Source organism: Syngnathoides biaculeatus, chromosome 12, assembly GCF_019802595.1.
Source record: "Syngnathoides biaculeatus isolate LvHL_M chromosome 12, ASM1980259v1, whole genome shotgun sequence".
In the NCBI taxonomy this organism is placed as follows: domain Eukaryota; kingdom Metazoa; phylum Chordata; class Actinopteri; order Syngnathiformes; family Syngnathidae; genus Syngnathoides; species Syngnathoides biaculeatus.
Window position 1 is genome coordinate 11,626,464 of NC_084651.1, and position 20,419 is coordinate 11,646,882.

A 20,419-nucleotide genomic window follows, 5' to 3' on the forward strand; every position below is an offset into this window, starting at 1 on the left:
CACATCAGAATTTGAAAACTATTCCTGTAGATATCATTGGCTCCAATCAAATAAGACGTCTGTCGGCGTTCTTTTTGTCATTCACCAGTCATTTTCACTTTTTCTAGTCAGATAAGTGCTGACACTGTAATTCCCTCCGCAGGCACAACAAAAGTTTTCTTGAACAGGTTTAATGAAGATGGGTTTCCAATTACGCCAGCTTGTGTGTCATAGAGGTCAGAGAACACAGGTGATAGGTGAAACATGAAGTTTTTTTTCTATCATTAATTTATCTAATTGGTTGAAGGACTGTGAAAGAGGGCCCGTAGCTCAGTGGTTCGAACATTGGTTTGGTAAACCAGGGGTTGTGAATTTGTATCTTACTGGGGCCTCTACTCGCCAATATGGGTTGTGTCAGGAAGGGCATCCAGTGTAAAAACTGCGCCAACAAATATGAGCCTTCATCTGAGATCTTACTCTGTGGTGACCCCTAACGGGACGAGCCGAAAGAAACTTACTTTTTGGTCTAAGGACTGTGGTGACGTCATTGGAACTGTGAAAACTGTACCAAAAAATAATGGCAACTCAAGCTATTTAGATAAAAGAAAAAAATTAACGTGGTAAAACAATATGGACGAAAAATACCTCGTTACTGTCTCGTCTCATATCGGTTCTCGTTCATCAATCACACAAAACTGTCTTCACGGAAGCTCGCTAGCTATGGCACTGTCTCGTCAACTTGCAAGTTTGGAACTGACCACACGGAAGCATCAACCGGACATAAAGAGTGCGCGCAACCTCGAAACAACGCGAGACCACGTGCGCAAGACCCAATCATCTCCCCACATATCAACCGCAACGTGACCATACAAACGAGCACCAACTGTACATTTCCCCATGACACCAATCAGCATGGACGCAATGCAACGTATATCTTGCACAGTTATGGACGCATTTAAAGACAAACACGAGTTCTTCGACAATTCAATTGACAACAAACAGAGCTTTTTTTTAACATTTTAATCATTTTTACATTTTTTAAGTTGTACAACTTTCATTCTTCTATTGCTGCTGTTGGACAGATATGCACCTCTCTGTAGTTTGCCTTCATTTAAAAGCAGAACATTGTACTTTGTAGCAAAAAAAAAAAAAAAAAAAATAGACAACTAAGTCATGAAGAGCATGACTTTTAATATGCATTTCATAACTTGAGCAGAAATATTTGCACTTAATTTGTTCTTTAACTTGTTTCACACCGAGTACAAACAGGAGCCCAAACTCACTAGACCGTGAAATTGTCAGCTCGTCTACTGGTTTTGTCCATAAATCGGAGTTATTGACTCAACGTTATATTTGCGTGTGTGTGTATGCGTGTGGACAAATGACAAATGCTGTAATGCTTTACTGCAACTCATTTTTCTTGCATCAGTATTTTAATGACTGAATTTTTAAGTAGCTCCCCAAAATGTAGTGTCGAGATTACTTCTCCACAGGCCCCAGATAAAGTATAACCTTACATTAATGCATATTAAATGGTCAGAGAAGAGAGTTTGTGCATTTTCTTCTTTGTGTGTGTTTATTTCGGAATAAGTACTAGATGATATTACTCCATCTCAAGCACAGCGGACAACAATTAAAAGATCTTGAGAAATGTCTGCTCTCATATGTTTTCTTGTCTCCAACTTGTTTAAACTGTTTATTCATTCCACTGAAAGACTTCATGCTTTTATTAGAGCATAAACTCCGCAATGATTTTCCCCAGGGAAAGCGCATTTGACACTAACACGGATTTGCTGTCATCAATTGGCTCGTTCCACTGCTAATAGTTTCTAAAACGTTTCATCTTTTTCCTAAAAAATGCGGTAAAATACTTTTGTTAGCGAAGGTTTGAAGACGTGAAAGTTGTTGACATTCGAACAGGTTTTATTTGAGCAAGAAGAGGGCATGTTGTATGCTGAAAAAGCAGCAAATGGAGCAGACAAGGCCTTCTGGCTAAAAGGCGATTTAAGATGGCCTTGGGCATGGAGCCACATCGTTCTGGCCAGCATCTAAAACATTAACATCGACTGTTTTTCTTATATCTTTGACTATTGGTCTCTGAGAGTGTTTGTGTGTATGATGTCACCATAAAAGGAGCAGCTATTAGAAATGTTTGTGATAACCACTGGACCGGAAATTCAACTTACCATTACGCAAGAAAGGGTCTTAGTTGCTCAGGATAAAACCTGCAATATTTAAAGGGCCACTATCATGAAATGCATGATTTTTATTATGTTACTTATGAAAGAAGCCGGTATGGACCCATTACTTTTTTCACCACAAAATATGATTTTGATGTATATGCCTTTTTGTAACTCCTGCCATGAAAATCCTCTCAAGGAATTTGTTTTCGAGAAGAAGCAGGAAGTGACGTACGGGGCAGGAGCGCCCTCAAGCGGAATCGTTTGTTTCTATTAGTTTTACCTGCGGGAAGGTAGCTCGTTGTTCCTCCATGTTCAGTAAAATGCCGGCTCGTTGCATTGCTGGATATTGATCGAACACTCGGGAGGATGGATTTACCTTTCATAAGTTTCCAAGAGACCCGGTTCGTCATGAAAAATGGATTGCACAGGTGCAAAGGACGAGAGCTTCGTGGGTTCCAAATGACAGGTAGGTGTGTATACAGCTACTAAAAAAAAAAACAATAGTTGGTGGGTGGGGTGGTAATCCGTAAATCAGGGGTGCTAAATGTGTCGATGTGCGCATCGGAAGGCTTCCGTGCAGCAGCCGCTGAAGGGCAACTTCTGCAGGCCTTGTGGATCGCTACCGGCCTTAACGACAAGGCGGAACCGGCTACTGGCCTTGTCGGCCGGGGTGGCTGGTCGCGGCGCCGGGCCGCGTGGCTCATCTCCGCCGTGCAAGTGGGCATTTATCACGCGGCGGAGGATCAGTCGGGGAGGTGGTTTGGCCGTGATCCGCATATCATCTAAATATGGCTTGAAACAATAGGATAATATTGCCCCGGTAACTTCACTCGGTTGTGAGGTGTTCTCTTCTTCGAAAAAAGCTTCGGTGTCTGAAGGGGGCACAGCCCGTTTTCAATGGCGAATGTCCGGGGTGACGTCACGGGCAGGAGATGCAGCCAATATGGCGAACACTTGGATGTCGAATGACACTTCCGCAAATTTGCGCATGGATGATGCGCTCTCCGCTCACATTTATTTTTTTGTATCGACATTGAAGTGAATAATGTTATATGTATTTTTCATTACAACGTCTATTTTAGAATGTTTATAGGGATGACACTTGAACTTTAAAGTAAATAATACAAACATGTTGCATCTAATTTTACCAAGCAGAAAGTGGCGTGAATAGACCTGCAGCTGAAATGTGCTTGTATTGTATAAGCTTTGGATTATGTAAAAACAAAAAAAAAAAACAAAGAAACGACACACTCCCATTTGTAGTATGTTGGGACGTCTCGGAGCTCACTGAGAATCTACTCAAGATGCACATAAACAAGCACTTCTCCTTCTCTCTCTTCTCATCAGATGTTGTCTTGTAGAGTCCAGCCAGCATGTGATGAATTGATTGATGAGGGGACTGCCCTCTTCTTGAATAACTGTTTGCATCCTCGCGGTCTCATTGCCCACGACCAGCTTGGCAGCAAATCGTTGGGCGCTCATGAATAATGATCACCTGTGCATTTCTGCCCTTGTGCTCACAATAGGGCATTTTAATCAATGTGCCTTTTAACAGGTTGAATGAACAACCGACCATTTATCAAGCGTTGTGTGCGCGTTACTTAATGCACTACAGTGATGTCCTTCCCCCAAAAGCTATTTTTAAACTGCGGCTATAGCGTCAAACGTCTACGTTTGAATCGCTTTCATATGAATGTATAAAAGGAATTGTATAAGCTCAGTTTATCAAGTATAATGTAGCTTATTTTGCAAAAACATGAATTAGTCGACAGCTGCATCATCCACTTAAGATGACTCCATCAGATAGACATTTGCTGTCCCAATAACCTGCAAACACTTAAAATATGAAAACAAAACATGACTGCACCTAATTTACCGAGCTTTCTTGGTGTTGTTCTTCTGTGGCCTCGATCGGCAGTTGGGAACTCAACTTAATGGTGCGTTACTGATCTTGCCATTTCATTGTAATGGAAGAAATTGTTCATTGACGGTGGATGAATGTTGCCAGCCCTGGCACCGCAACCTACTCTTCAAAACAGTCTGCGTTTGTATGTTGATAAACATTGTCAGGATGAGGCTGGAATGCTGATGGCCGCCTGTCACAGTCGTCATGGTGACACTGCAACGATGTGTTTGTGATTTATGTGCTAACAAGATGCCTGCTAATATCAATGCCTCTAACTCGCTCCAGCAGTGGCAGAAATACAGAACAGTTATCATGCAGTGTTTGCAATGGCCATTAATCCGTTGTGCTAATGAGAAGCTATTGCAGACAAGATGAAAGAAGATGGAGATGACTCATTCATTTTTAAACAGTATTAAGGTAGACTGAGGAAAATATGGCATGACCACGTTTTAAGGCTCTTCCATTTTTGCCATATTTCATTGATAAATTGTCAAACTCGAAATGCTGCTTACGATCAGACACATAAACCCAAATCTAGTATGAGCAAATCTATCCTTTAAACCAGTGATTTCCAACCTTTATAGAGCCAAGGTACATATTTTACAATTGAAAAATCCCGCGGCACACCGACAAAAGTAAATGTCACCAAAAATAGATCAATTAATTACCATGTGTACTTCCTGACATCTAATAGAAGAGCATTTTTTTGTTTTGTCTGTCATTGTGCCTCACTGGCATAAAGAGATGAATAAAGATACATTATTTTTGGAATAAGTGTTTTACATAAAATTGGATAACTTCCCACGGCACACCCGAAGAGCGCTCACGGCACACTAATGTACCCGGCACACTGTTTGGGTATCACTGCTTTAAACCATGCTAACCATTTTTAAGTGCGCTTCAGATTTCAAAGAATTGCATATCCTTTTTGTCTGAAGAAGAAATCCCATTAATTAATTAGTAATTGGAGCTTAAAGGTCCACTGTCATGAAATGCATGATTTTTAGTATGTTATTAATGAAAAAATGGACCCATGTGTTTTTTCACCACACAACATGTTTTTAACGTCTATGGCTTTTTGTCACTCCCGCCATGAAAATCGTCTCGATGGATTTGTTTTGGAGAATAAGCAGGAAGTGACGTTAGTAGTAGACGCCTACTCAGGTGGCTCTCATGTTTATACTAGTTTTACCTGCTGAAAGGTAGCTCTTTGTTCCTTCGTGTTTGCCAAAATGCCGACCACATAATCTTTCTCTCATAATGTAACAAAAGATCCGCGTACATAAGACAGGGGTGCTAAATGTGTCGATGTGCACTCACCGGCGAAAGCTTCCACGTCGGGCTCACCGTAGGTGGTTTGACCACATGTGGGACGAGAAAGGAGCTTCCTCCCTGGAATGGGTTCTCCTGAGTACGCTACATACTGTCGGGGAGTCTTTTGTTAGTTAGAAGTGATCGTATATCATCAAAATATGGTTCGACATGGGAGGGTAATATTGCCCAGGTCATTTCACTCGATTGTGAGATGTTTTCTTTGAAAACAGCTTCCGTGGCAGAAGGGGCTTCGGAAAAATCAGAAAATCTCTGTTGTTCCTCTGTGAATGGCCCGGCTTGACGTCATCAACAGACGTTGCAGGCAACATGGTGACCATTTGGATGTCGAATGACACTTCCGCAAATTTGCGCATGGATGATGCGCTCTCCGCTCATATTTATTTTTTCGTATGGACATTGAAGTGAATAATACTATATGTATTTTTCATTACAATATCTATTTTAGAATGTTTATAGGCATGACACTTGAGCTTTAATTAGAGATGGCTCGAATGAAATGGAACATTGTCCCATGTGCTCAGGAATTTTTTTTCCCGCGATTGAATCAAAGTTAAACTTTAGATGGTAATTCCGAACATCAAAAAAGAACACCGTACCTACATACCCGTACGAAGAAAAATAAGAGGCAGAATCATTCTTTGGACTGTTTTTCTAAAAATGGAATTGGGGTGTTGGACAAGATGGATGGAAAAAAAAAAAATCAGTCAGTATGAGCACAGATCATGATTCTGCTGGAAAACAACCAACCAAACAAACAAACAAACAAAATAAATGAAAGTCATGAAAACCCTAATAAAACATACTCCAACCATTTTAGGTACCTCTTATCCTCACTAGTGTTGCATGCGTACTGGAGCCTTTTCGAGCTATCTTTGGGTGAGGACTATTTGAAATGGTTCCCAACCAATTGCAAGGCACTTATAAACAAACAACCACTCAAGCTTACATTCCCACCCACGGGCAATTTAGTCTTCAATCACCCTAGCATGCATGTTCTTGGGGTGTGGGAGAAAACCTGAATATCAGAATCAGAATCATCTTTACTGGCCAAGTGTGTAAAAACACACAAGCAATTTTTCTCCAGCAATCGGTGCTGCCACAACAAAGCAACAAGAACAAAGAACAAGACATTTCCGTTTATAGGAACTCTACCCGGATACCCGGGTATACCTGGACAAAACCCATGCAGGAACAGGGACAGCATGCAACCACCGTGCCACTCCTGATAGAACATCATAACATTATTTGGAGTTAATTATGGGGGCACTTGAAACGGACCTGCATATTGACTCCCATTTAGCATGAGTTTAATGGGATTGTTTGATTCTAAACACAGTCACATCCCCGGTTACACAAGAGTTTGCACAGTTGTGCAACCACAATATTACAGCTGTATATTTTTATTTCCCCCTATCAAGTTGCACAGGTTATGGGTCGAATTAATGATGGAAAATGTTTTAAAATGATTTATATCTTATTCTTTTGCACCACAAAAACTGGTACGGAAGCAGAGATGTGTCGACATTTTAAAACCACTGCACATTTCAAGTACTACTATTATGCTGTAATTAGCACTCATCAACCCAGTCAACCTATTTTTTAAAGGGAAATTCCGGTGGTTTGGATTAACAATGTATCCAATAGGACATGTCATATGTACTGTACCTTGACAATGTGATGTTAATCCTCTCCCATTTAATGGTGTTTTTAGAAGATGTTTAATCGACAACTACAAATTTTCATGGGCGCTGCCATTTTGGCGAGTCACGTAACCTACGTGCCCGGATGTGACGTGATAGGCGCGTAACAAAGAAATCCTTGCCGGTTTGTAGCATCTTCATATGCGTTACCACCACGATCGGACACGATAAAATGCCCAACTGTATCGCTAGATTTTGCCATAATTCGGATAGAACTAATGCGAGAAATGTTCGGTGGGATGTTCTACCCAGTGGAAAAAAAGAATCATTTAAGGATCGGAAACCGGAGTGCCGGAGAAAACCTATGCAGGCACAATTCTACACCACACACACACACACCACACACACACACACACCACACACACACACACACACAACACACACACACACACGCACACACACACACATAAACACATACACACATACACACACAAAACTCCACAAAAAAATAAACCCAAAAATCAAACCTGGGTCCTCAGAACTGGAAGGCCAACACTATACCAGCTGAGCTACCGTGCCGCTGTTGTGGAGGTAGTATTAACTTTCACCAAGCCAAAGATAATTTCATTATCACTTGTACCCCGGCCACCATGTTGGCTAAAATAACCTTTCCCACAATATGAGGCCTCCCTTTCACTGATGGGTGTCACGAACCAGTGGTGCACGGGCGGACCCAAGTGCAGGACTCCACCACGAGGACATGATGTTCGGTGGGTTTATTGTAAATGAATGTTGTGCACGACAACATAGTCCAAGAAGGCAGGATCCACAAACAAGGTCCGATAACTATGAGTCAACTAACGAGCATAACAAAAGCGTGACTGGACTATCATGGCGCAGTGGCCATGGTAACCCAGCGTGGTAACCCATGTTGCGATAGAGCATACTCAACGAACTGGCAACTGCCAGTGACCAAACTCCAACTTAAATACACCACATCACACTGCCTCATGTGAAGCAGCTGTGACCGGTGACAGGTGTAATAGATGAAACCGCTGGGAGTGGTGGCCAAGCCACGCCCTCCTTGGCCGTGCTCCAGCCTTGCACATGACAATGGGTTCTACCATCCTTCATGGCCACGAGGAGTGTCCTCAATGCAGTCCTCCGCTGGCTGGCCTAAACGCACTTCAAAATCGATAGGATGGACGAATGGTGTGTCCCGCGCATTGGCCGACTCGCGTTCTTCATCAGATGAGGATAAATCCAAGAAATCAGCGCTGTCCATGATTGTGTAGGAATGTAACCGAGTCTTTGTTTACGCAGTTAATGTCCCGCGCGCCGGCCAAGTAGTCAGACTCCTTGTCATTCCTGTCCGAAGAGCCATCTCAAAATTCTACATTATTTAAAGCCACAGGTTCAAATCTGTATGGAAGTTTTCCTCCGTCTGTCACGTCCCATCGGAACGGGAGTAGGACCCAAATGCAGGAACTCGGAAGACGCAAGGTAGTTCAAGAAAAGACACGTTTATTGTATGCAGAGGTCGGGGATCGAGCAGGCAGTCCGGTGCAGCAGCGGTAGTTGTGACGTCGGGCGAAGAGAACAGATGAGCGGACAGGCAGGAGTCGGTACACGGGGAAACAATCAACGCAGGCAGAAGTATCAAGGAGTCAGGCTTACAAGGTTGGTCAGAGAACGGACGGAGGTCGGTACACACAGGTTCACTCAGAAATACGAGAGTGCTGGAACGGGACATAAAGCTCAACGAACTGGCGGAGGACCAGTCGTCACCGGGTCCTATATATACAGGGGATGATCAGCCCGCAAGAGGCGCAGGTGTGTGCCTCCCGATTAGCGCAGCCGCGCGGGCACCCGCTCAGCTCGTGCTGAAGCGGCAGGATCATGACACCGTCTTCCATATTGCTATTTCTTCATCAGATGAGGATAAATCCGAGAAATCAGCGCTGGGCATAATCGTGTTCCATGTAATCGAGCTTTGTAACGGCACGTAACACGTCACATCCGCCCATGTAGGTCATGTGACTCGCGAAAATGGCAGCGCCCCTGAAAATTCGTAATTGCCGATAAAAATCCTCTCAAAAAAAACATTGTTCATGCAAACCACTGGAATTTCCCTTTAAAATCTCTTTCCCCGTTCCACCATGCAGGAAACGTATTGTTTTTGAAGGATAATGGTTCCAAGATGTGGCAAATGTAAAAAAAAATATTTTCCAATGCGTTCCAAGTTCGCTCACTGCATTGTAGGTCAGGTAATGTACTCTTTTTGTCGGTGACTTCCGAATTTATTGGATTAGTTATGACAGGTCAATATAGACAGAAAAGGGAACATTTTATAAAAATTTTATGATCTAATTCAAAGCTGCACTGAGGCAAGATGAAGTTTATTTCTTCCAAATCTCATCTAAAGGTACTATTGGAGGATCTTGTTTTTGTTTCTCTTCCTTCTGGGAAGATATTGCCATCTTCATTTGTCTCTCCGTCTATGTTTGCATTAACCGACTTCTCGTGGAGGACATTCAGCAGAGTTAAATCAATTTTTATCCTGTGGGAAGCCGCAGGCCAACTTTTGTATGAGAGCACGTCTGCGTGGATTTCTCTGTCGCTCGCTGTGTGACCTTTTTCAAATGACAGTGGGAGAATTATTTTAAGATGCCTTCTTCTCCACTACAAATTGAAAGACTTGAATGGATTCATTTAGGAACTTTTCGCTGCTGCTCAGCAACAGTCCAGACTCCACAAGGCATCCAGCAGGCATCACGGAGGGACATGAAGGTCACAGAAGTTTAATTTTATTAGCCCTTGTGTGGATTAATTTTCATTTCGATTTTTTGGGGGATGTGTGTGACACTCAGAGAGCCTTTGAAGAGGCTTCCAGACGCCATTCGGGGATCTGGCGGTCATAGTAACAGGCGAGGAGGTGGGTTTGCACTAAATTGCATGGTGGTGCCCCCCGGGGCTGAATGGATCCTTGGCGTTGTGGCTCCCTTCTCATGGCCCGTAGATGTTCTACTGTCGGGTGTGCCCTATCCGCCCTCCTTCCCAAATTTAAACGGCCTAGCGCTCAAATCAACAAGTGGCCTCTCTGCTCAGAAGTTTGTATTCTTCCAAAATACTCCCAAAACGGTCACTTTTTTTGCGTGTATATAAAACACTGTTTCATGTGTTCCACAAGCCTGTGCAAATGTGTTAAGCGGTGAGCATGTAAACAACTTAGCCCATTTGATTATTAAGTATGCTTTTGGCTGTAGAATTAATTGTTGAATAATCATTTCTTGAAGCAACTGAGGAAAAATAGAATGCATTACCTGGCTGTTAAAGAGTACAACATACAGGATGATGCTATATGACAAAGGTCATAGCTAAGTCATAAAAAAAAAGAATCTATCCAAAATGAATCCACAAAACATTATTAAATGTAAAGAGGAAACTATAAAATCCAAGCTTGTAAAAAGGTGGAAAAAAATAATGGTGTGGTTAGTAAGAGATCTGCATTTGCCATTATTCTTGACATTTAAACAAAGCTGGTCTTGTTTTTTTTTCCCTCCCGAAGATGCTGAGAGAATATACAGTAATTAACCCTTTCCACTCGAAATAAATATATTCAATACAAACACCTCCTCCAAAGTTTTTTCCTTTTTACCTGACAGAGTGGAAATGCATGCATTATGAGCCCCCAACAAAATAACAATTTCAATTGACAAGGGTACCGTACTGGACTGCTGGGAAAACAATGCTGTTCTCATTGCTATGGCAACCCCTGGCTCGCCTCTTTTAGTGGTCTACATTATTGATGGAATGACACCTTTGTGTTGCATTAATTTAACTCTATTGGGTGTTCACAGACATCATATGGTATACCTGTATAATTATGCAGGCATCAGCACTCATTTGTGAGCCATTGTGTTGTATATTTAAATTCATAATATATGAAGACCCCAGGTTTTGATGCTTCATGCGTTCATTAATTCAATAATAACAGCAGCCTAACAACATATTAGCCCTCCTGACAAAACAAAACAGAACTGAACATCAAAGACTCCCAATCACTGTCTCATGATGAGAGGTCATCAGGTGAGCTACAGTAAATTATTAAGCAATTTAAGAATTGGTCCCATAACTATTTACTACCAGTAATGTACAGTATGTAAGCGACACATTGTCTGAGAACAGATGGCAGACGGTACAATTTACCCGTGTATTTATCTGCTCCTTTCATACAACAGAGCGATGGCTTTGTGTTCAATTTAACAGGCCAGATTTTATAATGAGTAAGCACATTTTGTGTGTGTGTGTGTGCGTGAATTGCGATGGTCACCATTATTCCAGTGCTGTATACTGTACTATATCTAATTTTTCAGGCGTTTGTCTATAGTGTGCCATTTGTGTTTAGTTCCCCCCCAGTTTAAAATATGTGAATTGGCTCAATAAAGGTTTTGAAACACGACTGCATGGAGCCATTCAAAATGACGAGCACGATTCCACTATGCTCGACATTATTGAGAGGAACCGTGGCGCCCACCTGTGTTAAAAGGGGGAAACGCAGAAGGCTTTGAGGGCAGAAAACAACAATATTATTATTGCACATTTATTGAACTGTCCATAATTGCCCTTCTTGTCTGCACAATTCTCAGTTATGGACCAAAAACTAGTAACTAAGAGGTTATTCATATTGGGTTAGCGTAGACCATTACATTTCCAGTTATCCATCCATCCATTTTCTTTGCCGCTTATCCTCACACGGGCGTATCCCAGCTGTCAACGGGCAGGATGCGGGGTACACCCTGAACTGGGTGCCAGCCAATCGCAGGGCACACATTTTCGGTTATAGATTTTCTTTTTTAATAAGAGCGGCATTGCCATTCATTGTAATTGAACAAGTACAAATTTTGACACAAGACTACAGCTCATCAAAACGTGCTGAATTTAGTTATTACTAAAACAGACATTGCCCCCCCCCCCCCAAAGCATAGATTTATTCCATGGAAATATTAAATATATTTACTACAGAGAAGCTCAAGCACCATTTAATGACAAATATAAACTGAGCAGCAGATGCTGAAGCGTTACTCAACTCCCACATCTCCAACCAGGAACTGTGAGAATGCATGCACGTGTTTATATGACAAGGAACTATCTTTAACTTGATGAACGTTAAAGAAACTAAATATGTGGCCGGAAGTGCTCCTATGACAACAATTTTCATATGAAATGAATAACATTTTTTAGTTGCATATGCTTCTATAGTGAGTAAGTGTGAAAATACTGATGTTTTCTCACTTGCTCTTGAGCAAGTGCACCCATTAACTAGAGACTGCGGATCAATTTTACTTCCCGGTTTTGGACACCTCCTGCACGGCTTCGATCCACTCCTTTCTCTCTTCGGCAGTGGCCGCCTGCAGGAAGTAATGCGTTTCATCCGATGTGATGATCTCAAAGAGGTTGCCGTCCACGTCGTACCTTTTGGCTGTCGTCACAGGAAGCAAGCGAGGTTGAGTTGGAAAAAATGAAAGAGGAAGAAGAACAAGAACACCTGCTTCTCACCCACCGTCAGGCACGAAATCCACAGCTGTGACCACAGAACCTCGCAGATGGATGGAACCCAGGGGATCGTCACCCTAAATTGGAAGTTTTTGTTTTTGTCACCCTTGTTGATTACAGTATTTAAAAGCCGGTGTTGCTTATGTCAAAAAATAGTGGCCGGGGTGATCATTTCATCAACTGCAGAAGAGAGCGAGGCCTGTTTGTGTGCAAAACCGCATCCATTTTCTTTGCCGCTTATCCTCACGAGGGTCGTGGGGAGTGCTGGAGCCTATCCCAGCTGTCAACGGGTAGGAGGCTGGGTACACCCTGAACTGGTTGCCAGCCAATCGCAGGGCACATCGAAAGGGCATTGGCATCAGAGTTTTGAGGTCCCGGGTTCAGGGTATACCCCGCCTCCTGCCTGTTGACAGCTGGGGATAGGCTCCAGCACTCCCTGCGACCCTTGTGAGGATAAGCGGCTCAAAAAAACAATGGATGGATATTTTATACTTTACCATATTTATCGAGTGTGTTGTATTTTTTTACAATTTAAAATACAGTAGTGCATTGAGTTACGAGTGACTAACACGACCTGCCAGCACAAATATAAATCCTGCATGGTAGCAGCAAACTCAACTCACTTAAAAATAAGCAGGCGTTTGGCAGAAAGTGAACATTTCACAAAAAGGGGTTGAAGCTGTTTGAAACATCTCACAATTGAAATACAGTGTCGAACTAAAATGAAATGTTAAAAAGTCCATTCAATGTTGTGCATTAAAAACAAACAACGTTGTTCGCGGTAGGCCTATGTTAACTTAATGCTTACACATTAGGAATAAAAAGCAACAGATGGGCTATGGATTAGCATCGATTTACACAGTGTTACAAGGCTTTATGTAACATTTTTTGACACAAGCATTGGACCAACGGATGTGGAAAGACAATATAATAATAATCACAGTCATAGAGGCAGACAGTGCAGAGTAATCTTAATACTCTGCACCAAATACTGTTGCACCTTAGTGGTTCACTGAGAGTCATGGTGACTCCTCATTTTTGTTCTGTAGGACTGTGTTATACTACCCCTGGTGGCCAAGGTGGCCACACCAAAGGAGCAACACAATGAATTGAGTTGATGAATTAAATCATGCTGCACAGGCTGATAATTTTTTTACATTCTATTTTATTTTTCTATTAGTTATGTTGCTACTGCATGATTTTAGAGTGGTTAATGCTCTAGAGTAATAGTTTTTTTTTTTGAGGGGGAGCCTGGAAAAGATTAATGGCACTTCAGTTCATTTTATTGGGAAAAGATGATTTGGTGAACAAGTATTTTGATTTACGAGTGTGGTCACAGAAAAAAATTAAACACATACCTCAAGGGGCGGTTGTACTTGATTTTACCTCCCAAAAAGTTTGGAAACACACCCGGCAACTATTAGGGGAAGGTAAAAAAAAATTAAGGGCAAATGTCGTAATTACCTTGGTGGGATCATAATAATGCATATAGGCAGGGTTATGCCTCAAAATGAATTTCCGCACTTTCCAGTTTTTTCTCTTGTGGCCCTGTGAATGTTGGAGCAATTAAAATATGAATCTTTATCCGACCAAGTGGTTTTTAAGACTCAAATGAATGCCCGATTAGATCATTTTCCTGAACTTACCTGTTTCAGCAAGCATCCTTGTTTCACGATATTCCCTCTGAACTCTTCCTTGATAAGAGTGTCCTCATCACTGGAGTAGCCTTCACAGAAGAAGCCACTGTCAGCCTGCCAAACAACGTCACACATGCCACAAGGTGAGGGACAATTACTCAATCTGGGAGCTGCAGCCGAAAAATGTACAGGATTGCACCGTGAAATATGTTCATAACTGTGGTTGCAGTTTGCAGAAGTGTATTGCACCACTTTCATCATGCTGAAGTAACTGGACTGTTCTGGAGACCCATAATAGACCAGTTGTGATTGATTCAATGTCCTGAGAGTTTCAAAATAACAAAATTGTTACATTTAAAACCATATAACAGTGGAATCATTTTTGCAAGCATGTATAACTTTCAAATGTAAAAACATTGAATGAATTATACATTACACTGTGTCTTTCCAAACACACCAACCTACTATAATTACGTAATCAAAATGACGATATGAGTGTATTTATGAATGACAAAATCTTGGGCAAAGTCTCAAAGTCAGTATTGCTTTACTGGCTTTTCTCACTGTAATGTGAATGCTTATTACTGAAAACATGATAAGTTACATCTTACAAGAATGTTTTCTTTACTTTTGGTCTCGGAAAGATCACCTTGCTCTCACGACTCACGCTCCCCCAAATAAAGGTCTAGATATTCCGCTCACTCCTTCGACCTGTGCTTCTCAAACCCTTTATACAAAGTCCTAAATACAGTACTTACTGCCATCCTGACAAGCATTAAAATAGATCCATCCATCGATTTTCTTAGCTGCTTATCCTCACAAGAGTCACGGGAGTGCTGGAGCCCATCCCAGCTGTCAACGGGCAGGAGGTGGGGTACACCCTGAACTAGCTGCCAGCCAATCGTAGGGCACATCGAGACAAAGAGCCGCACTCACAATCACACCTTGGGGCAATTTAGAGTGTCCAATTAATGTTGCATATTTTTGGAATGTGGGAGGAAACCGGAGTGCCCGGAGAAAACCCACGCAGGCACGGAGAGAACATGCAAACTCCACACAGGCGGGTCCAGGATTGAACCCGGGAGCTCAGAACTGTGAGGCCAATGCTTTCCAGCTGAGCCCACCGTGCCGCCATTCAAATACAGTCACAAATAATGCATAAACTTTCATTAATAAAGAGTTATCTTATTCATGAAAAGTATGCTTAATTTTTTGGAATCCACTGCAACATGCTCAGTTTGAAGATTAACAGCTGCGTTTCAATCTAGGAAAAAAAAACTGTACTTGATGAATTACTTAAAGTGTACAGCACATAAAAGTTTAATAAATTGTCACAAAATTAACATTTTAAAAAACTATTCTTTAATATTGAATGCAAATGTATTGAATGTATATTTAAATACAACTGAACTGTACTGGGGAGGTATTCTTTCACTTATTACTAAAGGGTATCCCAAATACCACAAATACCACACACTTTGATCATCACTGCTGACCATACTGATTGCAAAAAAATTAAGCATTACTACATTTATAAATACCGAGGTTTTGGCACGCCTGTTGGATTGGATCAGATCGCAAAAGACAGACTTTTACCGCATGGAGCGCTCCACGATTGGACAAAATGGAATACCGCTATCTATAATTTCTCAAGGTGGGCTTTTATCTCGGCCTCAGCAAAGCCCAAATAAATTATTTAATGGCATCAACTTACAAAGTAGTAAAAAGCGTCGGTCTGATCCAGGAAGATGGACTTCTCCCCGCTCATCGTTCCCTCCTTCGAAAGCTCGCCGGCGGGTTGCAAGAACCCCTCGTTCAGGAGCCCCGTGGCTAACATGAGCGCCTCGGGCCTGTTCCTGGCTTTCCCCTTAGAAATGAGCCACTCCACCACTGTGTTACCTTTTATTTATTTTTTTTTAAGTTTTGAAAAAGCCTGAAGTTCAAAGTGAAACTTTGCATCGATAAAAAAATGGAACCACGAGAAAAAGCAACGTTACCGGTGAAGCAGTGGTTGAAGATTCGATTCTCTCGTTCCAGTTTCAACTCTTTCACACCTTCATCCTGGTCTCTCATCTCAGTGTACAGCTCACTAACAGCCCCCAAATGGAATTTAGTAGGACAGAATGTAAAAGAATCCCTTTACAGTGGTGCCTTGAGATACGAGTCACACAAGGTATGAGTTTTTCAAGATATGAGCAATTATTTGAATAACATTTTGCTTGAACTTGCGAGATATATGCGCTTTATTTATATTGCTCATGAAGTTAATTCAATTCACGTCACCATAAGCAGTAGCTTGAACAATTCATGAAAAAAAAGAGTATTGCCACCCCCAATTGAAGTTTACTGCCAAACCAAGCATAAAACAGAGAATTACGTCTTTATTTCAAACAACCAAATAGTGGCCAGCTTAGCCTAATGCTAACAAACAATGTAAAATGCTATTGACATGCTAATGTTTAGCAAAGGATATTTCAACTCAAGCAGTGAAGCGGCACATGGTAACATACAACAATAATCACGGACATTTTCTTTTTCCTCTATGAAAAAGGACTAATACTAAAGCGTCTTACTGAATCAAATAAAATAGTAGCGGTAGACACTTTTAAACCAAAATTCAAAACCCAATTATTTCAAAGGTTTTTTGTCGTTTGCTCGGTTTTGTTGTATTCCACGTTGTCCAAAGAGGCCTTGGGTTACATGAAAGACATGTAAGAAAATCCAAGTTGTTGCTGCTGCTGTTATTATTATTATTATTTTTGCGTCTGCACAATGGTGTCTCCTGGTGGCCAAGGTGGGCACATCAGAAGAAGCAACACACTGAATTGGATTGCAGTCATAAATTACTATGCAAAAAAAAGATAATACATTACATTCTATTTAATTGCGTTATTACTGGATTCTTTTATCATTTCCAATATTGTATTATTTTTCCCTTGTTAAAAAGCACATTACCAAAAAATGTTGAAATTTTTGTGGAGGCCAGAACAGGTTAACGGCACTTGCATTCATTTCATCGAGGAAAGATGATTTAAGATGCAAGTGTTCCGAGTTAGGAGCATGTTTACGAAAAGAATTATGCTTGTATCTCAAGTCACCGCTGTAATAATTCTGTGGTTTGGTGTGTGTGAAGTGTGGGGAACGTACTTCAGGTTGACCGCATCGGTCAGGCGAATGGAGCGTCTGGTGGACCTTCGGGCGAACCTCTTGCCCCCTTGCAGGCACTGAATGGCCCTCTTGATGTCCTTCACCCACAATTCTCTTTCCTCCACGTGCGACGCTTGGAAGAAATGCTCCTGCTTCTTGTGCATCACGATCTTGAACACCAACTGAAGGATAAAATTAACCCTCTCGTTTGCATTTCTGTCGCAAGGGAGTGTATTCGACATGGACGTACCGTTCTGTTGCCGCAGTCCTGACAAGGGCTGATGAGCGTGGCCCCCTTCAGCGGGATCATCCCTTTGGGAGACTGGTCTGTTTTCTTCTTGTAGAATTCCAGCCCGTCTTCAGACAGCACCGCCCACACGGCGGTCCAGTAGTTCAACAGAGTGCGCTTCAATTCGCCGAGACATGCATGGCATCATTAGATAAATATTTGAAGTCTTTTGTGCATAACTGTCAGAATAGTGGTGATGACTTTATCACTCAAGTCCACGTTGAGCAGTTCTGTCATCACTCAACCACTTCCCTATTTTCAACATCTCTCTCAAACTTTCCAAAATGACATTGTTTTGTGTCACAGCAAGAATCCTTTAGAATTTTGAGTAGCTACCACAAGATGGAGTCAATTTGATCCGCATTTAGCAGGTTCATCTTTCTATTAGACGACAATTTCATATGAAAATACTTCACTCACCAGTACCACCAAGGTGATCAGAATTAAAATACTGGACCTAAGTGTTTCTCAAAATGAGACAGGCTTTATTCCTCAAAAGTGTACTGTATGTACATTGTAAGGCATGGCGACATTATGCAGTTTAAACATGAAGAATGAATTTAAGAATAGAAAATTTAAAACAAAAAGTTGAAATATTGTATTGTATTAATACATACTGAAAAACAAATCCAAAACAGTACATTTGACCATATCCTGCTTAAATTACTCCCATTGAACTGTGCTTAACACATTTGTTGTAGTGGATTAAAAAACATGTCACTCTAATATCAACAACTTGACCATATATTTTTGTATATCTTTCGTGTACCACTAGTAGCACTCGTACCACACATGAAGAATCAATATAAATATACTACACCATTTAAACATTTTTCATGCTCTTTGGAATGACTTAGTGTTTTTGCGTCAAAGCAAGAATTGTATTGATTTTGATAAACACAATTTCCAAATCAAATTTGATGATTCCTACCCTCACCTATGGGCATGAGCTGTGGGTCGTGACCGAAAGAACAAGATCCCTGGATACAAGCGGCTGAAATTAGTTTCCTCCGCAGGGTGTCCGGGCTCTCCCTTAGAGATAGGGTGAGAAGCTCGGTGTCGAGCCCCTACTCCTTCGCGTTGAGAGGACCCAGATGAGGTGGCTGGGGCATCTAATTTGCATGTCCCACCGGAAAGAGACCCCGAGGACGACCCAGGACACGCTGACTTGGGAACGCCTCGGGATCACTCCGGAAGAGCTGTAAGAAATGGCTGGGGAAAGGGAAGTCTGGGTATCCCTGCTGAAGCTAATTCCCCCGCGACACCATACAGAAAAGCGGTAGATAATGGATGGATGGATGGAAATTTGATTATAGTTACAATTAACAATGTCTGTGTTCTATTTCCTCTTTGTTGCTCGTTCAACTCGCTATGGCCAATATTCCGTTGTACATTAAGAGTTGTGTTTCTCTCATTTTCATCCTGTAATAAGAAGAGATTGTACAAAGCAAACGCACCAGTTCCAATCTAGAAGATCTTTTGACTGAAGGCTCTCGCGCATAAAACTAAACACACGCTGCCTCGTGATTCCAAATGTATAATTGTTGACTGTTACTCCGGAACAGAAGGAACAAAAATTGCCTTGAGCCACGTTCTGCTTCACGGAGACTGCTCACGTGTGGTAGCCTCCAGTAATTATTTGACAGTTGCCTTCACATTGAATTATACGGAGGCTTCTTCTGTACATGCCAAGCTGTGCGCGTCAATACGAGGAAGTCACTCTTCTTACCTTTTTCACCAAGTATCCCTCTCGGATCTGTTGTGGCTCCATCAGTCGTTTGTTGCTTCTTTGCAAACGCTGTGCTTCTTAGCAGAGTTGGTGCACTCACTTTTTTTGTTGTTGTATTTTTTTTTTTAATGCAGCTGCCTACTTGTGATCCAAACCACAAAGAGACAAATAAGGTGGAAGTGACTGACAGGGTGTATATGTGTGACAGAGGAGCCCACTTCCTCTTTCTGTGTGGCATCACCAGATGACATTTCTACATGTGACTTGGCTTTTGACATTTTTTTGGGAGCATGACTCATTTTACAAATGGCGCTTATCTATGTTGTACTATTTCCCTTTCATATCATGTGCATTTATGCCTTGCTACTATATAATCCAACTTTTGAACTCTTCGACTCTATAGTGTCAAGAGTCTCTTCCTCTTATGATGAAATGCCTCCTTTTTTTAGTTTTGGTGGTCATGACGAATACATTTGGAAAGAATACAGTCAATTATTCCTTTAACGGTAACAAAAGACAAAATTTAGGGATGCATGCATCTGCTGACTTAAGTCTAGATCAAAGGGTCCCGTTTAACTATTTGCTCATGAGACATTGCTGTACTAGAGTGTAAACTAACTAGAACAAAGCAAAATGACTAAAGAAAATATGTGCTGCTAATCAAATATGAATATAAATGAATAGTTTTTTGGTGCAGGCGGCACGGTGGATGAGCTGGTAATGCGTTGGTCTCACACTTCTGAGGTGCCGGGTTCAATCCCAGACCCGCCTGTGTGGAGTTTGAATGTTCTCCGTGTCTCACTCACAATCACACCTAGGCGCGTGTCTCATTAATCTTCCGTGTTTTTGGGATGTGGGAGGAAACCAGAGTGCCCGCAGAAAAACCAAGCAAGCACGGGGAGAACATGCAAACTCCACACGGGCGGGTCTGGGATCAAACCCGGGACCTCAGAACTGTGAGGCCAACGCTTTCCGGCTGATTCACTGTGCCGCCAGTGTAAAAAAAGTACAAAAGTGA

The 20,419-nt window shown here is 41.8% G+C and overlaps 1 protein-coding gene across 2 annotated transcripts; it reads right to left on the reverse strand.

The window, feature by feature from the left end:
- Positions 1–9,059: 9,059 nt before the first annotated feature.
- plek (pleckstrin) lies at positions 9,060–19,583 on the reverse strand. 2 transcript variants are annotated; one of them, XM_061837751.1, is made up of 9 exons: positions 18,610–19,345; positions 17,634–17,789; positions 17,384–17,565; positions 16,234–16,325; positions 15,951–16,135; positions 14,246–14,350; positions 14,064–14,147; positions 12,607–12,676; positions 9,060–12,525 (listed from the first exon to the last, which is right to left on the reverse strand). In XM_061837751.1, the coding sequence occupies exons 2-9, from the start codon at positions 17,691–17,693 to the stop codon at positions 12,386–12,388; spliced, it is 918 nt and encodes a 305-aa protein (XP_061693735.1). In that variant the 5' UTR covers positions 17,694–17,789; positions 18,610–19,345; the 3' UTR covers positions 9,060–12,385. The 2 variants fall into 2 exon arrangements, with proteins under 2 accessions (XP_061693735.1, XP_061693734.1); XM_061837750.1 differs by lacking the exon at positions 18,610–19,345 and adding an exon at positions 19,402–19,583 and having other exon boundaries at positions 9,111–12,525.
- Positions 19,584–20,419: the final 836 nt, after the last annotated feature.